Source organism: Garra rufa, chromosome 4 (assembly GCF_049309525.1).
Source record: "Garra rufa chromosome 4, GarRuf1.0, whole genome shotgun sequence".
NCBI classification, from domain to species: domain Eukaryota; kingdom Metazoa; phylum Chordata; class Actinopteri; order Cypriniformes; family Cyprinidae; genus Garra; species Garra rufa.
In genome coordinates, this window is record NC_133364.1 from 10,591,951 (window position 1) to 10,616,524 (window position 24,574).

Genomic DNA, 24,574 nt, shown 5'->3' on the forward strand with positions numbered 1-24,574 from the left:
TATTATATTATAGTAATGAATAGAAAAAATATATTTAAAAAAAAGGTTTGCTAGTTGTTTCTGTAAAAGTCTTTGGTAAATATATATATATGTTGAAATAATGTAACAAATTATATATTATATTGTATTGTATTATATTATATTATATTATATTAAAAAATGACTACACATCCAAACATTATTACTTTTTTAACCAAACTTAAGATTATTTTACAATGTTTTGTAATAATAAAACATATTTATATTATATTATATTATTATAACAATGAACATTAAAAAAATAAAAAATAAAATAAAAAAGGTTTGCTATTTGTTTCTGTAAAATTCTTTGGTAAAAAATATAATTTATAATAATTAAACACATTATATATTATATTATAATAATAAATATAAAACATATATTTTTTTAAATATGTAAAAAAAGGATTGCTATTTGTTTCTGTAAAAATCTTTTATTTTTTATACAAAATGTTTTATAATAAAACATAATATATTATATAATAATAAACAAATAAATATATTTGTTTCAATAAAAATATTTTATATTATTTTATATAAATATATTATATTATGTATATAATAAATATTTTTAATGTAAAAAAAAAAGGTTTGCTATTTGTTTTGGTAATATTATTATTTTTTTTTTTTTTTTCAAAATTAAAATATTAAGCTATTTCTGAGCAAATTCAAAGATATTGCAATATATTCACTGAATATTGTCAAAAGTTAAAACATATATACTGTATGTAATATAATATAATCATCCATTTGTTGAATGACCACAAATGACAATTTTCATTACAGTGTGTGTCTATTTATCACATACAGGTAGACTACTCAGATGAAAGCAAATGAGTTTTTCGTTTCTTTAATCAATTTAAAAGACGACTTCCTGTTTGACTCGTACCAAACAAATTGCAAGCAGACAATCTAGCCAAAGATCAGCACGCAGATCTGCGATGGAGAATACACAAAGCAATCTTCCAATTACAGCTCAGCTCTTTGGTTCGGCCGTGGCGGTAATTGGCATTCAAAGAGAGTCAATCAGGCGAGACAAACAGCAATCGCACTCCCCGACTCAACCCAAACTCTCTCATTCTCTCCCTCTCTTAGCGTGAACCTCATTCGCTTCAATTACAGTCTCAGCTACTTAAAATGTGCTCTGTGTCCAGTGGGTCTTCACTCTCGGAGAGTGTGAAAAGCTGAACAAAAGGGCTCATCAGTGAGTGGAAAATAGATAGGGACCCCTTGACTGGCCCTTGGGTTCTCATTAATGAAGGAGACGCACGGCTGAGATACCAGACTGATCCTTGAGTGCTGTGTGCGAACATTACACCTATCCCAAGCTCATTCCTCTTCCCCCAGGCTAATAAGTTGCTGTCCCAGCCTTGCCGTTTTGATGCTTTAAAGAACCCTATTTCCTGGTTTTATGGTTTTGTTTTGACATTAACAGTCTTAACAGCATTTGAACCACTTTGAACATTTTAGCAACCACCTAGAAACACCTTGCAAATAATATGGAGCATTATCTGGCCAACTATAACATCTGTGATACAGATAGCATCCATGTTTATATATGTCATTTTGCAGTTGTCTCCAGCACTTAAATTGTTGAGTGCCGGCGATGTTTGAGTCTGTCGAGGCTCCCATGTGTTCTGCCGAGATCAAAAACGCAAGACATGCATCTATTTCTCTGCATTAGTCACAGAGCGCATAACCTCAGGGACAGCAGAGACCTCACAGATAAACATGACATCAAACATCCAGTAGTAAAAGCTCCTTTAATCCATTATTAAGACATTTAATATGGATAATCTGATGTTTGAAGTGTTTCTTTTTTTCTCTTCATATTTTTAAAGCAATCGAGTTGCATATCCCATGTTGTTGTAAAAGCTATTGGATATGTTTATTGAAATATTTGGTAAAATAACATTAACAAGCATGTAAAGTGGGTTTAAATGCACCATGACTGTCCATTTTAATTTAATATTTTTTTAATTAATATTTTTTATTTATTTATTTTTTACTGTAAAATGTGTTTGGATTTTACATTTTTAATCTAAATTTATTTTTTTATTTGAATTTATTTAACATTTATTTTTATTTTAACATTTCTTTTTGTGACTGTAAAATGTGTTGAATTATTTTTTTACTGTAAAATTGTTGTTTTTTATATCATTTTTATTTTTATTTAAAATTATTATTATTTGATAATTTTATATTTTTTTTGTTCTACCTCAAACTTTTTTTCCTTCTCAATCATAATTTATACAACACAATGAACCTATTTTGAATGATTAAAAGTATTCGTAAAATAATAATAATTAAACAAAATAATAATTAAAAAAAATTTACCAATAAATTTAGTGTTCAACATTTTTGTATATATTCCTTTAACATTATTTTCCATTAAAAATCTTAAATATGCATTTATTATTATATTATATTATTTAAAAATGTAAAAAAAAGGTTTGCTTTTTTTCAGTAAAAGTCTTTGGGTAATTTTTTTTTTTTTCTGAATAGAAAAATCCCTTTATGCTATTTCTGAGCAAATTCAAAGATATTGCAATACATACATTGAATATCATCAAAAGTTAAAAAAATATATGTAAAATAATATTTTATTTTAAATTAATATTCTTTTTTTTCATTTGTCCTCAAAGATTCAAAGGTTTTCACTCAAAGCTTCTCAATCATAATTATGAAATTTATACCATATTATTAAAATAATAGTTTCCAAAAATATATATATATTTAGCATTAACAAAATATTTAGTCTTCAGCATTTTTGTACTGTATATCCCTTTAACATTATTTTCCATTAAAAAATACTTTTTAAATTTTTTTAAAGTGATATAGTCTTTTTAATTTAGTTTATTTAATGTTTATTGAATGAAAGGATTTTAGTAACAGCATTGCAAAACTTATGCAAGTTGTTTTTATTTATTTATTTATTTATTTATTTTAATTTAGTTTGACCTCCTCAGGTTGACATTTCTAATGATAGTCCTCCTTTTACTAAGCATCTGTTGAAAAAGTACTAAAAATACTTTTAAAAAGTAAGAAAAATAATACAATTAAGATTCAGTGACAGTACCATGCATAGTTATTAGGTAGATTGTTAGACCTAAACGAATATTAATGAGCTAATCAGGCATCAGAAAGTTAACATCCATGGCAGAAAAGTAAATTCGTGACACTTTTAATAACATGTGAGTTGGGCTGTGGGTTCGCTGGCGGCAATGATAACACTGCAGCCCTAAAGAACAGCAAAGGAAAGATTCCTCTCTGCGTCTACATCTCCCTCTGGGGAATGAGGGCTCTGCAGCTTTATTTGATTTTCAAAAGTGCCCATAAACCTTTGCCGCTACCCGTGACCCTGGGGAGGACACAAGACACAAACTCTCTCACATACACACACAGTGTGGAGTGTGTGAGTGTGCGATTGTGACTGATAGTCGTCGTAATGCCTGCAGACATGCTGTCTCTCAGTGTGTGTGTGTGTGTGTGTGTGTGTGTGTGTGTGCAGTGAAGGGGGTGGAGTGTCTCCTGTGGGCTTTGTTATTATTAAATGCATAAGCCGACACTTGTTTTCTCTTCTTTATCTCGACACCAGTGCAATATTTATGAGAGTATCAATTACAGACGCCTCACAAACACCTGACATTAACTAAGTAAATGCTCCCAATGCCATTAACATGATTGTTTATCTAAATTTGTACTGTTTGGAGCAGATATGCCATAATTGTCTCATTCGCTATAAAGCATTTAATTGCACAGCAGATGTTGAAGTCTTATTTGTAAATTCATATTTGGCAGTCTAATTATGCTGGATTGCAAAAAATATAAAAACTGGAGGCATTTTAAAATGAAACTGCATTTGCACCTCGTTTTATTCCCATGTTTCCCAGTGAAGGAGCATATTTAAAGCAACACCAAAGTGTTTTTTTTTACCTTAAAATAATGTTTCCGAACTCGTGTCAGTGGTTCATCAACTCATAACAGGGTGAAACGGCACTTTCGTATTCGCTTTGCGACCCTCTATCGGCCATAACAGCACTATGTAAGTTTGGGTCGTTGTAGTTTAAATGAGACTATACAAATGCGACTTGCTTTACGGAAAAAAAATAGCAAACAATGTCATTATTATGTTTTATTTCGTTTTCATACTTTCGTAAAGTCATGCAACATACTCTGCCTTGTCACTGGACATCGTTATTTCCAAAGCCGGTCCTGGATAGCCTCCAAACAAATAACGTGCATGTGACGCGACGGTAGGGTTCAATTATTTACGACAGCGGTTATGGACAATTCCGCTTCCAACCTGTAGAGGGAGCGAAGTTCTTTGGTGTTGCTTTAATGAGGAAAAAATGGCTGACGGGACCAAATTTTATCCACAGGATTTAATTTGTGTGTCAGTTTGCATTTTGTATAGGGCTCCTCCCCTTCTGAAGCACGGAAAGCACCCATTGGCTGAAACTTGATGGCCTTGGTGATGTCATCGTAAAAGAACAGTTGTTTCAAAAGTAGAGAAAGTGTTTATATTTCGATTAAATCTGCATTTTATATTTCGATTTCTTTGGAATAACACGCGCAAATGAATCAGTCACAGAAAGACCGGGAGCTTCTCCATTGGTTGAAACTTGGTGGCCTTGATGATGTCATCAGAAAAGCAAAATCATTTCAGAGACAGAGAAAATGTTTGTATTTTGGTGAAATCTACATATTTATATTTCAATTTCTTTGGACTAAGCATGCACAAATGAATCAGTCACAGAAAGACCGGGAGCCTCTCTATTGGTTGAAACTTGGTGGCCTTGATGATGTCATCTGAAAAGCAAAGTCGTTTCACAGGCAGAGAAAGTGTCTATATTTGGATGAAATCAACATTGTATATTTTGATTTCTTTGGAATATTATGCGCAAATGAATCAGTCACAGAAAGACTGGGAGCTTCTTCATTGGTTGAAACTTGGTGGCCTTGATGATGTCATCTGAAAAGCAAAGTCGTTTCAGAGGCAGAGAAAGAGTTAATAAGGTGGCCGAGATACTGGCAAACAAGATAAACCAGAAATTTGTCTGTAAAGATTTTTGGACTATCATCTCTATTGAGGTTACACAAAAACGTATTGTTTGCATGCGTTTTTAAGCATTAGGATTTAAAAACAAGTAATTTGAAACCATTCAAACCCAAATCTGCAGATATATAGGCATTGAACGGTTAAATAAACACACTTTTATGTGTCAAAATGCCTGTCCTCTTAAACAGTAATTAGGTCACAGCTAAGCAAACTGCTGAGAAAGAAAACACATGTGTAACAGTATATTGGATCGGGGTAGGTCTTAAAGTGATAGCAGTCTAATATTCCTGCTGTCATTCATAGTAATCAAACCACAAAATGTCTTGCTGCTCTTTACCAAATCACTTATAGAACTTAAATAAAAAGAAAGCTAATTAATTTACACAGTGAAGAATATGGAGAGTTTTCATACTTCTCATTTATTTACAAAAAAAAAAATTGGTTTCTTTTAGGCTATTAGTTTTTTGTGGTATTGAAACTGGTGACAAGAGTTATGACATTTCTTTGGTATCAAAAAGTTTCATAAAGACCTGATTTAAAGGAGTAATTCGCTTCCAGAGCAAATATTTACAGAGAAAGTGTCTATATTTGGATGAAATCAACATTTTATATTTTGATATTTTAATCTCTATTGGTTGAAACTTGGTGGCCTTGATGATGTCATCTGAAAAGCAAAGTCGTTTCACAAGCAGAGAAAGTGTCTATATTTGGATGAACTCAACATTTTATATTTTGATTTCTTTGGAATATTATGCGCAAATGAATCAGTCTCAGAAAGACTGGGAGCTTCTTCATTGGTTGAAACTTGGTGGCCTTGATGATGTCATCTGAAAAGCAAAGTCGTTTCAGAGGCAGAGAAAGAGTTAATAAGGTGGCTGGCAAACACGATAAACCAGAAATTTGTCTGTAAAGATTTTTGGACTATCATCTCTATATGATGTCATCAGAAAAGCAAGTTTGTTTCAAAGGAAGAGGAAGTGTTTATATTTAGATGAAATCTACATTTTATTTTTTCGATTTCTTTGGACTAGCATTGCTTCTCCATTGGTTGAAACTTGGTGGCCTTGGTGATGTCATCAGAAAAGCAAGTTTGTTTCAGTTGTATTTCTTTTGAATAACATGCAAGGCTGAATCAGTCACAATAAGAACAGGAATTGGGGAAAAAATCCATAAGCAATCATTGTTCAGTATATATCTTCTCGTTTTCTTATAACCAGACAAAAATGCCAGAAAATAGAAATGGCGATAAAGGGTAAGGATAGAGGCGGGAGGCTTGCATTTTTTTTTTTAAATACAGTGCTGCCTTTGAGCCCGGTTACCGATCCCTGGAGTACAATACGCTCTGAAAAGCACTGATGCGCACACACACGCACGCACGCACAGTCATTAAGCCCAACGCTCTCCGGCTCTTTACTGAATCAATCAGCAAAAGTGCGATGTACTGCCTGAGCTCCGCTCCTCCCCCACCACCTTCTCTCGCCTCTTCTTTTCTTTCATTCATCTCACCCACATTTCCAGTCACAGCTGTCATGGTGTCATGTCACGCCGAATTAAAATTCACTGTACATCCCGGCACTCTCAAAGAAGGATGATGCCATTCCAATTTAGAGTGGCATTTTAAACTCTTTTAATAAGGATTGTGAGAGTGTTTACGTGTGCATTTCTTTTCACTTGTTTTCATGCAGCTCTGTTTTCTTAGATGGAGAGGTAATTAATTGAAAGCAGCAGTAAACAGATTAATATACCCATAAAGTAATTGGCTGATGGTTTGATTAAGTCAGTAATGAATGAAAATGAGTTCATCAGCTGATTGAGTTATGGAGTTGTTAAACGACTGCCACATCTGGTTATGCTTTTGTTCCAGGCACCTGTCGCACTCCGGGTTGAAGGAGCTCGGCAGAATTTCCAGCCCGTTCATCAAACGTGCTTGCGTCGTTTCGCTACACGTAAGTAGCTATTTTTTAATGTCGCAATGCTTCTTTTCTGGCAAGGCAACTTTTCCGTTTAGCTCTGTTTCCTTATTCTGTGCTATTTTCATAACAGCAAAATCTAAGTCTTCTGGCTTTCAGTTCATGCTAGCAATCTACTAAAAGCCAGCAGATATTTGCATTTAAAAATCTTTCTCCTCCTGGAAAATTAACCAAAAAAATTGATGACTCATTTGCTTTGAAGGGCATATCGACATTTTTGTCCAATATAAAAGTTCTCTTTAAGCAGACTTTTAGGCCCGGTTTCCCAGACAGGGCTTAGACTAAGCCAGGATTAGACCATAGTTCAATTAGAATAAAATGAATTAGAATAAAACATTACTGGTGTGCATCTTGAGACAAAACAAAGGCACTGATATATTTTAAAATCAATCAGTGCAATTTTATTTCAGTTGAAACAACTCAGACTTACATTTTAGTCTAGGACTAGGCTTAAGCCTTGTCTGCGAAACCGGGCCTTATTAGTGTCTAATAATATTAGCAACACAGTTACATTAACAGGGGTTCTCAAACTTTTTGTTCTCAACTTTTTTGCTGATAAATAGTGTTAAACTCATATAATGTCACAATTTTGCAAGCACCTATTTAATGGTCAGTTTTTTAATATTTAATAGAATTTAATTATTTTAATTATTTAATTTTATTATCAAGCATTCATTTTATTTAAATCAGCATGGGTTTTCTATCACATTTGCGCAAACCCCATCACCTCAAGTGCTCATTTGTTCAAGTTTTTTGCTGTCTTTTTCTACAGGTTACAGTCATCATGTCTATCCGCTTATGGTTAATGGGTGGATCCATGCCGCTGTTCTCAGAGCAAGACAATCCAGCATCCTTCTCTCCATATCTGCTCACCAGGTTGGTCTGACTATCATCCCTCACACATCTTCATATTTAAAGAGATAACAGAGAAATATGTTCTCATCCACTGAAAACTGTATAGACTAGATGTCGGCGATATACCAGCAGACACAATTAAATGGTAGAAATTTGTCAGTTGGTAGAGATTTTGGACTATCGTTGCTATCATGGTTATCTGATACTTACCATTTGCATGCATTTTTAAGCATTGCGATTTAAAAACAAGTAATTTTAAGCAATCAGCAGTGAAAGAGAACTCATTTCGCTCTATGCATGAGATGTGTAGAGCACGGAAGTATTGAACCAAGGTTTTTTTTTGCTGCTTTATAGCCATTGAATGGTTAAATAAACACACTTGTATGTGTCAAAATGCCTGTCCTCATAAACAGTAATTAGGTCACAACTAAGCAAACAGCTGAGAAGGAAATCACACGTATAACAGTATATTGGATCGGGGTAGGTCTTAAAGTGATAGCAGTCTAAAAATCCTGCTGTCTGTCATTCATAGTAATCAAACAACAAAATGTCTTGTTGCTCTTGACTAAATCACTTATATAACTTAAGTAAAAAGAAATGTATATTTAATTTACACAGTGAAGAATATGGAGAGTTTTTAGACTTCTTATTTGTTCTATTGTATTTTTGTCCTATTGCTTGTAATTATTTTGTTATTTAATCAATGACTGTTCACTTGTCTTCTGTGTGTTTTTTTTTTTTTTTATTTAGGCTAGTATTAGTTTTTTCTGATATTGACACTGGTGACAAGAGTTAGGACATTTCAAAGAGTAGTTCACTTCCAGAAAAAAAAATCACAAATAATGTACTCACTCATCAAGATGTTAATGTCTTTCTTTCTTCAGTCGTAAAGAAATTATGTTTTCTGAGGAAAACATTTGAGAATTTATCTCCATATAACTGATATGTATGGTGCCCCCAAGTTTAAATAAGATATTTTAGATCAAAAAGTACTTTAGAAAGTAAAAAAAGTACTTTAGATCAAATAATTGCAGGCTTGGTGACTTCTTTAAAAAAAAAACATAAAAAATCTTACTGTTCAAAAACTTTTGTCTGGTAGTGTATTTATTCTTTTATTAAATTATTTAACCAGGCTTTTTTCTGCTATCTATTTAAGGTTTCTTACATACTGCTACCTGCTCGCCTTCAATGCCTGGCTTCTACTGGCTCCCATAGTGCTTTGCTACGACTGGCAGGTAAACGGCATCAACATAAACACACAGCATTTGCTACATCTGAGTAAACGTTTAATAATTCCATGAGTTGTGATTGACAGGTGGGCAGCATTCCTTTAGTGGAGTCTCTGTGGGACAGCCGAAACATTGCTTCACTGACTTTGGCTCTCGTCATGCTGGCGCTGAGCCTGAACTGTGTTACATGCCTACAGGTGAGTGCACACACACACACACACACACACACACACACACACACACACTCACACACACATTTCCACATGTCAAGACAACCACAGGAACCGCATCTCCGCAGACTCGCTCTGTCATCATTTATAAAAAACACACACGCAAATGCAGCTTTCTCGTTTTGATAGACATAAAAGCCTTCGCTCATGCTGTCTCCCACCCTGCTGTTCACTCCCGTGCGCTCCCAACGCGAATCATCGCCATAGCAACCCGTGAAAAATAGCAGCGATTGTGTAAATGAGTGCAAACGCTCACGTGAAGCAGATGTTTGCCGTGAGCTAATGCACACATTCTTCTTGTGCATGAAGTGAGATGTTTTCTTCTTCAGGCAGTTATTTCTGCTCATCTCTATCTTGCAGTTTTTGTGAGGCACATATGTTGATGGTGGGATTTGTCATGTATAATTTTCATATGGCATATGAATGTAAATTTAGCATCAAAGACTTGCTGCTTGCAAATTATTATTAGCAGCATTTCAGTCAAAGAGCATCTTCAGGCATTTTAAAACTTTGCCTTTGCAGTCAATAACCTTAATTAAGGTTGAAAAAAATGAACTAATAGTTATTACCTTACTTACCCAGTTGATTGATTACATTAATAATTGCAAACATTTTTTGTATTACACATTTTCTATAATGTTAGGTTTAAATATGCAAACAAGGCATTATTTAATGAAATATGCGCTAATTGGCATCAAAAATCAGTCGGTTTCAACATTTTTGTCAAGCCATAATTCAGAAAAAATTTTTTTTTTTACAATTTTAGGGGTGAATAAAATGTTTTATAAAATCAAGCAAATTATATATGAACAAATCCCTCTGTAAAAACCTTTAGTATATAGACAGGAATAAAAAGGTAAAGTTTGGTGTGGGTAAGTGCTACTGAAGTGGAGATTTAAGGATCAGTGTAGAAGAAAAAGCTCCTTTTGAGAAAACGGCCTTTCAAAATATGTATTGTAATTGACATTTATTGACACAAATAGATAAAGTGCTATAAAAGAAACACTTAACAGTGTATTTTGGATGTTTTCTTTCCTCTAGTCTGAGAAACACTTCATGAAAAACCAAAAAGCCCAAAATCTCAAACTTGATAGGTGCATGAAAAAACTGCAGTCTCCTCTTAAAGGAGAAGTTCACTTCCAAAACAAAAATTTAATAATTTACTTACCCCCTTGTCATCTACGATGTTAATGCCTTTCTTTCATCAGTCGTAAAGAAATTTTTTTTTTTTTTGAGGAAAACATTTGAGGATTTCTCTCCATATAGTGGACTTCTATGGTGCCCCTGAGTTTGAACTTTCAAAATGCAGTTTAAATGCAGCTTCAAATGGCTTTAAACGATCCCAGCCAAGGAAGAAGGGTCTTATATAATGGAACAATTGGTTATTTTCTAAAGAATTACAATTTATAACTTCTAACAATTTATATACTTTTTAACCTCAAATGCTCGTCTTGTCTAGCTCTGCGTGAACTCTGGTTCAAGACAGTTAGGGTATGTCGAAAAACTCCCATCTCATTTTCTCCTCCAACTTCAAAATTGCCCAACATCAGTGCAAAAGTACAAACTCAGTGTTTACAAAGTAAACATCCAAAGAAGATCAAACAGCCTTTACAAAAAAAGATGAAACAGGGATGTAGGATGATTTTGAAGTTTGGGAAGAAAATGAGATGGGAGTTTTTCGACATACCCAAACTGTCTTGAACCGGAGTTCAGGCAGAGCTAGACAAGACGAGCATTTTTTGAGGTTAAAAAGTATATCAATTGTACATTTTTGAGAAAATAACTGGTTGGTTCACTAGATAAGACCCTTCTTACTCGGCTGTAATTGTTTAGAGCCTTTTGAAGCTGCATTTTGCAAGTTCAAACTCGTGGGCACCATTGAAGTCCACTATATGGAGAGAAATCCTCAAATGTTTTTCTCAAAAAACATAATTTCTTTACGACTGAAGTAAGAAAGACATGAACATCTTAGATGACAATGGGGTGAGTAAATTATCTGTAAATTTTTGTTCTGGAAGTGAACTTCTCCTTTAAGCAATTTAAAACATTTAAATATGACTAAATGGTGCATGTTTATTTGTTCATTAGCCACCAATATTTCTGGAAAATGGTTAGATTAGACATAATTGGTGGTATGTTCATGACACACGCAGGTTTGAAGCGAATAACCCAAAAAAGCCCATGAGGATGAAAAAAACACTAAGTGCATTTAAGAAAATAGAAAAGCATTTAAGGTTTTGAGACCTTGAGAGCTTCACCGACCAATAAAACATTCACAGGCTTGCAATAGAACATCAAGTCAGTCTTTGTCAGGCCCCATAATGCTCTTTAAGTTGTTTGCGGCTGTGTTATCCTTGAGGGAACTTTTAGAAATGTTCACGTTTCTCCACTCCAGCCCTTGACTTTGCAGAAAGCAAATCATTTTTAAAATGGCTGGTCCAACTCACTGCACAAAGAAACTAAGACAGAGGGAAAATGAAAGAGAAAGAGAGGGAATATTCCGGTCCCTGATCAGCAGATCTCATATCTACTGACTGAATAATTCATACTGTGTGTCTGAGACAAGCTGACAGACCAATGTCAGTAAACTGCCTGCTCCTTTTACTGATTGAGCTGAGGCGTGTGGATGTGTGCAAATGTTTAATATTGAAAAAACCTGGTTTTCTCATTCGGTTTATTGGGACAACACTCTCAGATTTTTATATTCTATCAATGTTTCACAATGTTCCTTCCAGTCCAAACTTGTTCTGTATACACCGGAGGCAACATGGGATTTAAAACCTGAAAAATAAACTGGCAGTTTTAGAATTTTGAACAGTTTGAAATAAAGAAACATTGTAACATAAGGCATATTTAACGTACTGATATACTATATATTGTACTACATTGTAAATAGGGTTGCAAAAATGTGGAAAATTTCGGAACTTTCCAGGATTTTTTGGAATCTTCCTGTGATATTTGGAAAGTTTCTGTAAATTTACCAGAATTTTTTAAACCCCTTTGCAAATTCTGTCAATAATTACTCACCCTTATTTTGTTCCAAACCCGTAAGATCTTCGTTCATCTTAGGAACACAAAAATATGTGACCCTGGACTAGGGCTGGGCGATATGGGCAAAAATTCATATCTCGGTATTTTTAGGAGGAATGACGGTATACGATATATATCCGGTATTTTTCCATAAATGGTTACTTGAGAGTCAAAGCCTTTATTAAAACTTTATTAAACAGTTTTTGAGCAAAATATAATTAAAACACGGGGGTTTTGCCTCCCTGTTTACAAATACACAGCTGCACAACAAATAAATAGCTGCACAAAATCTTTGATAAATAAAATACAGTACAGGTTGTTTCTCTTGCTTAACACTATAAGCTGCACAACATATTTCAAATTATGAAAAAAATAGAAATGAATAAAATAGACCAGGGATCTTCAACTAAAACGGCTCTAGGTCCAGTAATGAACCCTGCTCACCAGCCGAGGTCCGGACAATTATATATAAAAAACTATTTATGTTATTTTGCGAGACCAGGTTATCTGCAGCATATTTTATCTTAAATTCTAGACATTTAAATACCTTTTTAAAGACCTAAACAAAAAATAAATAAATAAATGAAATGACTGTCAAAAGCATGATTTACAATTCAGATGCAGGTTTTACAAAACAAAAAAGATTTCTTAAATTATAAACTTCACATTCCAGCCTTCAAGAGTCAAAAGTATCAATTCTTATATAAATTTAAACAAATATTGTCAATCAAGTATTGTATTAATATATTCATATATTTTATTGCCTTAATTGTTTAAATTTGTATAACACATTATCTTGTCGATCCATCAGTTCACATTTACATCTCTAAGTGTTTGCTGCTTAAAACCATGGATTTTTTTTTTTACATTTATCTTTTTGACAACATCAGATGTATGAGCTGATTAAAAATGTCAGATCATTCTCTTCCAGCAGGAGGCGCTATGAGAATGGTACACAAAGCATCTCCACAGCTGACTTTGAAACGTGCAACGCTCATATTCATTCAATGCATAGCCTTATAAAGTTTCATCGCAATTCTTGCCTTTTTGTCCCCAATTTAAGACGACCTAAAAATCATAATTAAGACTTTCTTAACCCTTATAATACTGCAGTCATCATTTTAAGTGAGAGCTTTATTTTAAACACCGACTTTCCTAAAACAACCCTTAGCCTACACAAAATATGTTTCTTTTTATGTTTTCCCCACTGTGTTCGGTGCACAAGAGAAATATTAGGGAAGTAAATTACTGTGTAATATCAGCATATGAAGTATATTCGTCTATCATTGTCTCTGAGAGAATGTGCACGTCAGATGCTGAAAGCGCTGTTTTTACTTTCGCTTTCACATTGCGCAGTTTTCACGTTGCTTGTGTGATATCAATTGGCTCACCTTCATGGTTTAAAACATAAATATGTATAAAAATACAGTATAAAAATATATATTTACAATATTTTGCGACGTAACCCCAACATAATGCATTTTCCATCAACGTTTTTCACTCTCTGAAAGCTACATCTGTGTGTACGCAATGCGCCGATCTTGCGGTCCGGATCCAGTTGACGACCCCGACCATAAATCGTCTGTTAGTACGAAATGAGCCACTTTTGCGAGCCGCTCGGAAAGCTTCCCTCTGATCTCACTGTACATTTGTGACAGAGCTTCTGATGCAAAGTACTTGTGATTGGGTAGCTCGTATCGTGGGTCAATGCTTTTTAGCGGCGTTTTAAAACTCTCGTTTTCACGCAGAACGCGCACGCGCATGTGCCATATCGATATGAACGATATTGGATAATCCCGTATCGCGTTGGGGAATCATATCGATATATCCCCAGAACTCGATATACCGCCCGTCTTAAGTCGCTGGGGTATATTTGTAGCAATAGCCAATAATACATTGTATGGGTCAAAATTATTGATTTTTCTTTTATGTCAAAAATCATTAGGAAATTAAGTAAAGATCATGTTACATTAAGCTTTTTTTGTAAAATTCCTACTGTAAACCTATCAAAATGTAATTTTTGATTAGTAATATGCATTGTTAAGAACTTAATTTGGACAACTTTAAAGGTGATTTTCTCAGTATTTTGATTTTTTTGCACCCTCAGATTCCAGATTTTCAAATAGATGTATCTCGGCCAAATATTGTCCTATCCTAACAAACTATACATCAATAGAAAGCTTATTTATTGAGCTTTCATATGATGTATATATCTCAGTTTTGTAAAATTTAACCTTATGACTGGTTTTGTGGTCCAGGGTCACATATATATTTTTGATCAAATCTGAGAGCTTTCTGACCCCTGACCCAGCTTTCTGTGTCATTCGATTTTACACACTGCCTCCGAAACTTTCATCCATCATAAAAAAAATTCAAATCAGGTTCGATTTTCTGCATTTTCGAAGCCGTAGCAAGCATTTTGATAAGAAAGAATAACAAATGAGAAAAAAACCTGATAAAACGCACACAGAAATTTCAGGCTCAGTGTGCAAGGACTTTTAGACTAACATATTCATACTAAAAGCCAAAAAACTTCCATTTTGATTTCATGGGGATTTTAAGGACTATTTATAGCAGTATTGCATTGGCAGTGTCATGTATTATCACACAACCGTCCTTCTTACCTCAGGGAGGGGAATTATGATAGAAAGGAACTGAATGACCACAAAAAAAGCCAAGGTGAAAGGAAATAAAGGAAGGACTGAGGGAAAGAAGCAGAATGAAAGTGCAGAGATGAGAGAGAGAGAGGTGTTAGTCTATGGAGGGCCAATGAATGGAGTTTGGCCCAGTGACATTTTGGGAAAGACTGCAGATGACCTATGTTTGTGCTGCCATGACAACAGATGGCAACTGGCAAAAAGGATAATGCCAAAGCTATCATCATTCTCATGACCCAGCTTTAGCCCTCTAATATTTCCCAGAAAAACATAAGCTTTTAGGCTCTGTGTATATGAGTGCTGTCTGGTTTTGCATCTCTTTCTGTCTGTTTGCATTGCTTTTGATTTCTCTTTGAATTGATGGACAAACAGAAATCAAAAATCAAATACACAGAAGTATAGAAAAGTATATAATAAAAAATATATATAATGTTTTGCTATGCAATTTACCAACTTGGCTGAGGTCATCTGAGGTGATATGAACCAGATGGCTAGTAGTCCGTGTTGTTTCACACTTTTGAGCCTAAACAGCAACCTATTTGACATCAAAAACTTGATTTTCAATGCATAGTTTCCCCTGTCACTGAAATATTCCCATAGTAGCATGACCATGCTTGGCCACGCCTTTATCATGCTTGTCTTTTGGCAGCCATCCCCGATCAGCTGCGCTGAGCTGTATGCCAACGATTCACCCTAATGACTTTCCAATCTGTCTCCTCAGGAATGTTTACTTGGCTAATTATCTCATGCAAAACACACACAAAAACACGCAGGCCTGAGAACAAGTCGATAGTACTGATTTGTGGCCGTGAATGTTATCAGCACATTTTTATACAAGCCTTTGTTTATTTCGTGACACAGTCATTGCTTGTCTGCTCATTTGTTGCTGAATCTGAAGTTAATTAATGTTTCTGATGGACTGGAGGGCAGAAATCAATATTAAAACATTAATATCCTGTCTGTGGATATGAATGTGAAACCCCAGACAATAGCTTCGGTTTTATTTATTTTTTATTTTTTTCAGCGTATTGGCCCATTCAAAGTAAACTGAGCGTGATACCGTTATGATTTCACCTCATCCCCAACCTCTCTTGTTCTAGCTTACACTTCATATCCAATTCATATCTCTGTATCGACCCTTCATTCTGCAGCTGTCATATTTAATGAACTTATACATCAGTAGAAACAACTCCAGCTCATATTTCAATAATACATACTCAAATAACACAAATAAAGATACGGGAGCTCAGTCACTGCGTAGAATAGCCCATCTTAGTAGTGGAAATAAACAGTAAACCGTGTCAGTCATGTTTGAAGTAGGTTTTCTGTGTGTGTTCTGTATGTTTATGTTTGTTGCATTTATGTTTGTTGCAATTTTACCCAGATTACCATAGCAACCTCATAACACCGCAGTTACCCACTTAGAAAAATATTGCAACCTCATAGTAACATCCTAACAGCCTCATACCAACACAGAAAAAAACCAAACCTCTCAGAATACCAAAGAAAACACATGCAAATACAAAAACCCCAACAAATTAAACTAACATCAGACTGCACATGTGCTGTAAATACACACAACACAACAAGATACAGAAACACACTACAAATACAACTACCAAATACAGAAGCGAGCTGGAAATGCTCACAACAACCAAACACAGAATCATACTGCAAATACGCACAACACAATCAAATACAAAAACAAACTACAAATATTGCAACAACCAATTGCAAAAACACACTGCAGATACTCACAACAACCAAACACAGAAATGTGCTGCAAATACTCACAACTCAACCAAATACAGAAACACACTGTACACTACAACACAACCAAGTACAGAAACACACTGCAAGTACTCACAACATAATCAAATGCAGAAGTGCGCTGCAAGTACTCACAACTCAACCAAGTACAGAAACACACTGCATGTACTCACAACATAATCAAATGCAGAAGTGCGCTGCAAATACTCACAACTCAACCAAATACAGAAACACACTGCAAGTACTCACAACATAATCAAATGCAGAAGTGCGCTGCAAATACTCACAACTCAACCAAATACAGAAACACACTGCAAGTACTCACAACACAACTAAATACAGAAACACACTGCAAGTACTCACAACATAATCAAATGCAGAAGTGCGCTGCAAGTACTCACAACACAACCAAGTACAGAAACACACTGCAAGTACTCACAACACAACTAAATACAGAAACACACTGCAAGTACTCACAACACAACTAAATACAGAAACACACTGCAAGTACTCACAACATAATCAAATGCAGAAGTGCGCTGCAAATACTCACAACTCAACCAAATACAGAAACACACTGCAAGTACTCACGGCGTAACCAAATGCAGAAGTGCGCTGCAAATACTGTACTCACACCACAACCAAATACAGAAACACACTGCAAGTACTCACAACACAACCAAATACTGAAATACACTGCAAGTACTCACAACACAACCAAATACTGCAATACACTGCAAGTACTCACAACATAATCAAATGCAGAAGTGCGCTGCAAGTACTCACAACACAACCAAGTACAGAAACACACTGCAAGTACTCACAACACAACTAAATACAGAAACACACTGCAAGTACTCACAACACAACTAAATACAGAAACACACTGCAAGTACTCACAACATAATCAAATGCAGAAGTGCGATGCAAATACTCACAACTCAACCAAATACAGAAACACACTGCAAGTACTCACGGCGTAACCAAATGCAGAAGTGCGCTGCAAATACTGTACTCACACCACAACCAAATACAGAAACACACTGCAAGTACTCACAACACAACCAAATACTGAAATACACTGCAAGTACTCACAACATAATCAAATGCAGAAGTGCGCTGCAAGTACTCACAACACAACCAAGTACAGAAACACACTGCAAGTACTCACAACACAACTAAATACAGAAACACACTGCAAGTACTCACAACAAAACTAAATACAGAAACACACTGCAAGTACTCACAACATAATCAAATGCAGAAGTGCGCTGCAAATACTCACAACTCAACCAAATACAGAAACACACTGCAAGTACTCACGGCGTAACCAAATGCAGAAGTGCGCTGCAAATACTGTACTCACACCACAACCAAATACAGAAACACACTGCAAGTACTCACAACACAACCAAATACTGAAATACACTGCAAGTACTCACAACGTAACCAAAGACAGAAGTCCGCTGCAAATACTCACACCACAACCAAATACAGAAACTCACTGCAAGTACTCACAACAACAAAACACAGAAATGGGCTGCAAATACCACTCAACCAAACTGCAAATACTTGCAACTCAAACAAATACATAAACACAATGCAAATACTCACAACTAAGCCAAGTACAGAATGTGCTACAAATACTCACAGCATAACCAAATACAGAAACGTGCTACAAATACTCACAACTCAACCACATATGCAACCACTACAGTCACAGTGCAACCAAATACAGAATTTTGCTGCAAATACTCCCAACTCAAACAAAAACAGTTACACACTGCAAATACTCACAAAAACTGAATACAGAAACGCGTTGCAAATACTCACATAGCACAACTGAAATGTTTTAAGTAGGGATGGGTCACGATTTTCGAATATTCGATTAGTTGATTTAATTACAGAATATCGAATAGGTTGTGCGATTATTAAATTCCCCATGTTTTCGGTGAAGATGCGGTGGTGGTGACGCGCCAGAGGGTGGCGCCGCCAATAACGCACTTAAAAGCTGTCAAAAACAACAGAAGAACACATTAAGGAAACTTGGGACGATGTCTATGGCCAAGCATATGGACATGCTCATTTTTTATGAAAACACAGGTTATTATATGAAGGTGGACATTAAAATAAATGTTTACATAAGTACCCTCATTCAGGACCAACGCCATTGCCTGCAGCGACGTCACACAATGTGACATAATACACCTCTGTAAATAAATACAATACAATTTAAATTAACTACCGCACACTTTAATGCCCTTTGAATGGAACATATACGTTTGCATCGAACTGGAGCCATGGTGGAATATCCTATGATGTCCACTTCGCAGGGCACTTAACAGTCGAATAGAACAAACGTCGGAAGCACTAAGAGAAACATACAAAATGTGCAAAGCAGGGGTATGCCAGGACTGGAATTGAGAACTGCTGCTCTAATGATTTAAACAGTTTGTTATCATACAGATTAAAAAGCGTGAATGGTCTCTCCTCCTCTCTTTCCGTTTATGGATGTGTAGCCTATACATGCGTGGGTGCATGCGCGGGAGAGGTGCGATTTTCGAATAATAATCGAATAAAACCCAGCGATTATCGAATATTATTTTTGGTAAAAATGCCCATCCCTAGTTTTAAGGCAGGGGTGTCAAACTCCAGTCCTGGAGGGCCCTGCAGAGTTTAGATGCAATCCAAATTAAACACACCTGATCCAACTAATCAAGTCCTTCTGGCTTAATTGAAAACTGCATAGTATGTGTCTTGGAGCAGGGTTGGAACAAAACTGCAGGGCTGTGACAAACAAGTGACAAATCTGGCTGGGATATGGTTATTGTTTAATGCCTTCTCATCAGTGGTGATGTCAGTGACTTGAAAGTTGAGTTTTTGTTTATTTTAACATCCTGATCAATGATTTCTTGGCCTTTTGGATTTTATTATCCAAAAATATCTGATGAAATGCACAATTTAGAGTGAAAACCAAATACAGAAACTTGTTTACATTATGTAAGCTGATTACCTACTAGCTCTCTTGGTCATCAAAATATCATAACAACACTTTAGCAACAAAATAACAGTGGTTGCAGATTTTCCATAGGCAAGTGGCAGACACTTTCAGCATCAAATGTAGAAAACTTTTAGGTTCTCTAACAGCAAACAGCCTCTGGTTTCTCTCACAATCTGTCTGACTTTTTCTCCATCTCTCTCTCTCTCTTTGTGTAGAAGATGAAAGGGAAGGAGGTGTTGGTGGGCGTCCTGTTCCTGGTCTTTCCCTTCATCCCAGCCAGTAATCTGTTCTTCCGTGTGGGATTTGTGGTGGCAGAAAGAGTTCTCTACATGCCCAGGTTTGTGTGCGTGTGTGGCGTGCGGATGTGCTTGTAAAAATATATTGCGACGGCTAAAGAAAATGTCCTTTAAAAACATTCCTTGCTCTTCAAATGACTTTTTTTCTAAAGCATTACAAATTCATCTTCTATTTTTTTCCCCTCCTTCATCCCGCTGTGGGGATCACACACCACTGATAACAGTACATAATCTGTCTTGAGCCCTGCTTCCCATAATGCACCACTGATCTGTTATGAATGTGTATATGTGTGTGTGAGTGTTTGTATTTATGTGAACTGCAGAGATTAAACGGAAATTTGAACAATGAGGCGAGGTATTTAAAAGATGATGTTCAAAAATGATCTTATTAGCTCAGAGTGTAGCGGTGACCCGATAAGCGCCCACATACACACATGTAAGTACACACAGAATTACATCCCTGAGTACACTTAGTTATGAGTAATGAGCAGTTTGTGCTCAGTGAATTTAATGGCCTGTGTTAGGATCAGATGGGCACTTATCTTGGCATTTAGGCGGTACTTCTCAATGCGTGCTGGGTAAATATTAGTAGCGCTGTCTTTGTTAGTGCTAACAGCAATAGTAATCAGACACGTGAGGGCGGCACTGTGGCTCAGAGGCCAAACCATTTTTATACACATGCAGCCACACACACATCAGTGCAAAGCTATGAGAGGAATGTGAGTTGCTTTCAGGCTCTGATACATTTTTGTTGTGTCTGAAGCAAAAATATAAGGGAAACGTCTCTATTACTATCACTTGTACTTCATGATTCTCTTAAAAGAAGTCATAATTTACCTCAGATTCGACTGTTTTTTCATTGTGACTTTAATTTTAAGAGAATTAAAGGAATAGTTCACCCAAAAATTAAGATTTGTTCAAATGTATTCATCCTCTCTGCAAAAAAATGTCTTTTGTCTTGTTTCCAGCCAAACTATCAAAAAATTCTTAAATCAAGAAGGATTTTCTAGATTATTAAAAATTATTTTCTTGTTTTCAGAAAAAACATGTCAATATTAAGCTTAGAACAAGCAAAATAACTTTTGCTAATGGGGTAAGCAAAAAAATCTTATTTCAAACAGAAAGCAAATTTTTTTTTCTTACCCCATTGACAGATTATTTAGCTTGTTTCAAGCAAAAACGCACTTAATTTTGACTTAAGTCAAAAAAGACAATATTTTTTAATCGTTTAGAAAATCCTTCTTGATTCAAGAATTTTTAAATATTTGGGCTAAAAACAAGACTAAAAATGTAAGTAAGAAAAGCATTTTTTGCAAATCTTAATTTTTGGGTGAACTATTCCTTTAATTTTCTTAAAGTTAAAGTCACAATGAAAAAGCAGTTGAATCTGAGGTAAATTATGACTTTTTTAAGTGACTCACTAAGTACGAGCAATAGTAACAGCGATGTTCCCCTTATATTTTTGCTCCACAGACACAGAAAAAATTAACTTTTGATATAGGTGAGTTTGTTTCATCAGAAAACATTGAAAAATTTTGCATTGCATCACTTACTCACCAGTGGATCCCCTGCGGTGAATGAGTGCAAAGTCCAAACAGCTGATAAAAACATCACGATTATCCATAAGAAATTCACACAATGTCATCATTAAGACTTTACTTCAAAACAAATGCTTAGAACTTAAGTTATAAGTATTAAATGCTGACTTTGAGACAATTTTTAATCAAATATGCAAGAAAAATAATATATACTTGTATAAAAGGAAAAATGTAAGACATATCATAGAGCATTGCAAAACTGCATATTTTAGCAACCAAAAAGCAAAAGTTTTGCATGGCTCATATTTTCTTCAGTAAAACTCTGGCTCAATTGATGTGTCTTTAAAACAGAATCACAAGACAAATTCATTCGAACTGTGACTGTACCACATGTTTCAGAAGTGTGTGTGTATGAGAAGCAGTGAAAGTGTTTGTGAAGCTGCAGGAGTCCTCATATGTTCTGCTTTTTGAGGAGTGGGTGTTGACGGAGAAAGGGAGGTGTCGCTTTCTGGGAAGCAAAGCTGAGAGACAAAGAGAAGAAAATGAGATTTGAAGGATATTGAATACAAATTAAGGCCCAGAAACACTTCAGCACTGAATGAGTTATAACAAAAAAACATGAAACTGATATTCCCAGGGAATATGCTATTTGATATAACTCACTTTTTTCCTTCGACAGTCTTTTTCTGCGCTCGTAAGTAATATTCTCCGTGTGGGAGATTCACGTAATTGTGTTTGACTTGAGCTGTTTTTGACTGCGTCAACAGTGACACCAGTGTCTGAAAATAAACAGTGTGAGGTGTGGAATCGGATCGGCCCTTTTCCTGTGGCTAAAGGATTGAAGGGCGTTTTGTCCTTCTCATGGTTACCTTTAAATATGCGCTTGACAAATGTAATTCACAGATGTGTCTGATTTTGTGTTTGTGCTTGCAATTTTAAATGCTGTCGCCTTGATGTTTACCTGGTGGAAGATACTAGGGTTATAATAAAAAATAATAGATAATCCATTATTATTGCAATTTTTAATGAGAGCTGAAAAATGATCATTTATCATTAAATACATAAGAGAACATTGTTAAAATGTGCTATTTTCCACCCACAGTGCTCTCTACAGTACATTACCTGTAGAATATACACAGAGGTCTGATCCAAAATTGCTTTAATTCGTCCATCTATGCAGCGTTGCTCACATTACAAAGGATTTTTCCATAACAACACTTTCTTTGTGTGTCTTTCTAGTATGGGTTACTGTGTTCTGGTGGTGCATGGGCTGAACAGACTGTATTCAGTTGTCAGTCGGTGGGGAGCGGTCGCACTAACTGTGTCCATGCTGGTTGTCCTCCTCCTCTTCTCCTGGAAGACCGTCCAACAGAATGAGATCTGGCTCTCTAGAGAAGCCCTGTTCAGGTGTGTGGGTGTGTGATTGCTCCTAGTCACTTCCTGTTGGAAGATCTAGGATAAACCTGAAAAGTACCCATTTTTTTTAAATGTAGTTTTAGTTAACCCTGGTTTTTTATGTTTTTAATGTGATTTAATACTGTTTGCCTTCTGTTTTTCTTTCACCTCCATCAGGTCTGGCATTCAGACTTTACCTCACAATGCTAAAGTTCATTACAACTATGCCAACTTCCTGAAAGACAGAGGACGAAACCAAGAAGCCATTTACCATTATAAAACAGCCCTCAGGTAAGCGTGTGCATGTGGGCATGAGAACAATTTGACACTGAATGGTTTTATCTGCTGAAGGAAGCATTTCCAGTTGCCAAAACACACCTTAATACCTAAATTTCCTGCATACTTTTGGTTAAGAACCATTGCTCTCATTGATTATGTAAATCCGTAAATTGCCTCTGTGTTTTTGTATAGACTTTACCCTCGACATGCCAGTGCTCTGAATAATCTGGGCACCCTGACTCACCAGGCAGAGGAGGCTGAAGTTTATTACAGGAGAGCGCTGGATATTAACCCTCAACACAACAGAGCTCTGTTCAACCTGGGCAACCTTCTCAAGTAAATACATAAATTGGTAACCTTCTGAAATAAATGCATAAATTTGTAAGCTTCTGAAGTCATTGAACGAATTGGTAACCTTCTAAAGTAAATGCACAAATTGGAAACATTCTGAAATAAATACTCGTTGGTAATCTTCTGAACTAAAAACGCAACCTTCTGAAGTAAATGTGCAAACTGGGAACCATCTGAAATAAAAACACAAACTGGTAATCTTCTGAAACAAATATGAAATTGGTAACCTTCTGAAGTAAATGCTGAAGTATAGATACAAACAGATAACCTTCTAAAGTAAATGCACAAATTGGTAACCTTCTAAAGTAAATGTGCAAATTGCTAACTTTCTGAAGTATTGGTAACTTTCTGAAGTAATGCCGCAAATTGGTAATCTTCTGAAGTAAAGGCACAGATTGGTAACAACCTGAAGAAAAAATGCAAATTGGTAACCTTCTGAAATAATGGTAACAACCTGAAATAAAAACGTAAAATGGTAACCTTCTGAAGTAAAGACGCAAATTGGTAACCTTCACAAGTAAATGCTTAAATTGGTAACCTTCTGAAGTAAATGTGCAAATTGCTAACTTTATGAAGTATTGGTAACTTTCTGAAGTAATGCCGCAAATTGGTAACCTTCTGAAGTAAATGCTCAAATTGGTAACCTTCTGAAGTAAAGGCACAGATTGGTAACAACCTGAAGAAAACATGCAAATTGGTAACCTTATGAAATAATGGTAACAACCTGAAGTAAAGACGCAAATTGGTAACCTTCACAAGTAAATGCTTAAATTGGAAACCTTCAAAAGTAAATGCTTAAATTGGTAACCTTCTGAAGTAAAGACGCAAATTGGTAACCTTCACAAGTAAATGCTTAAATTGGAAACCTTCAAAAGTAAATGCTTAAATTGGTA

The 24,574-nt window shown here is 35.4% G+C and overlaps 1 protein-coding gene across 1 annotated transcript in view; it reads left to right on the plus strand.

The window, feature by feature from the left end:
• Window positions 1–24,574, plus strand: part of tmtc1 (transmembrane O-mannosyltransferase targeting cadherins 1) — a 57,827-nt gene that overhangs the window by 21,903 nt on the left and 11,350 nt on the right. The window contains exons 5-12 of the mRNA XM_073838626.1: window positions 6,945–7,026; window positions 7,823–7,926; window positions 9,062–9,140; window positions 9,221–9,331; window positions 20,038–20,159; window positions 22,896–23,063; window positions 23,229–23,342; window positions 23,523–23,666. Coding sequence (XP_073694727.1) covers window positions 6,945–7,026; window positions 7,823–7,926; window positions 9,062–9,140; window positions 9,221–9,331; window positions 20,038–20,159; window positions 22,896–23,063; window positions 23,229–23,342; window positions 23,523–23,666 — 924 coding nt within the window. The remainder of the gene's footprint in view (window positions 1–6,944; window positions 7,027–7,822; window positions 7,927–9,061; window positions 9,141–9,220; window positions 9,332–20,037; window positions 20,160–22,895; window positions 23,064–23,228; window positions 23,343–23,522; window positions 23,667–24,574) is intronic.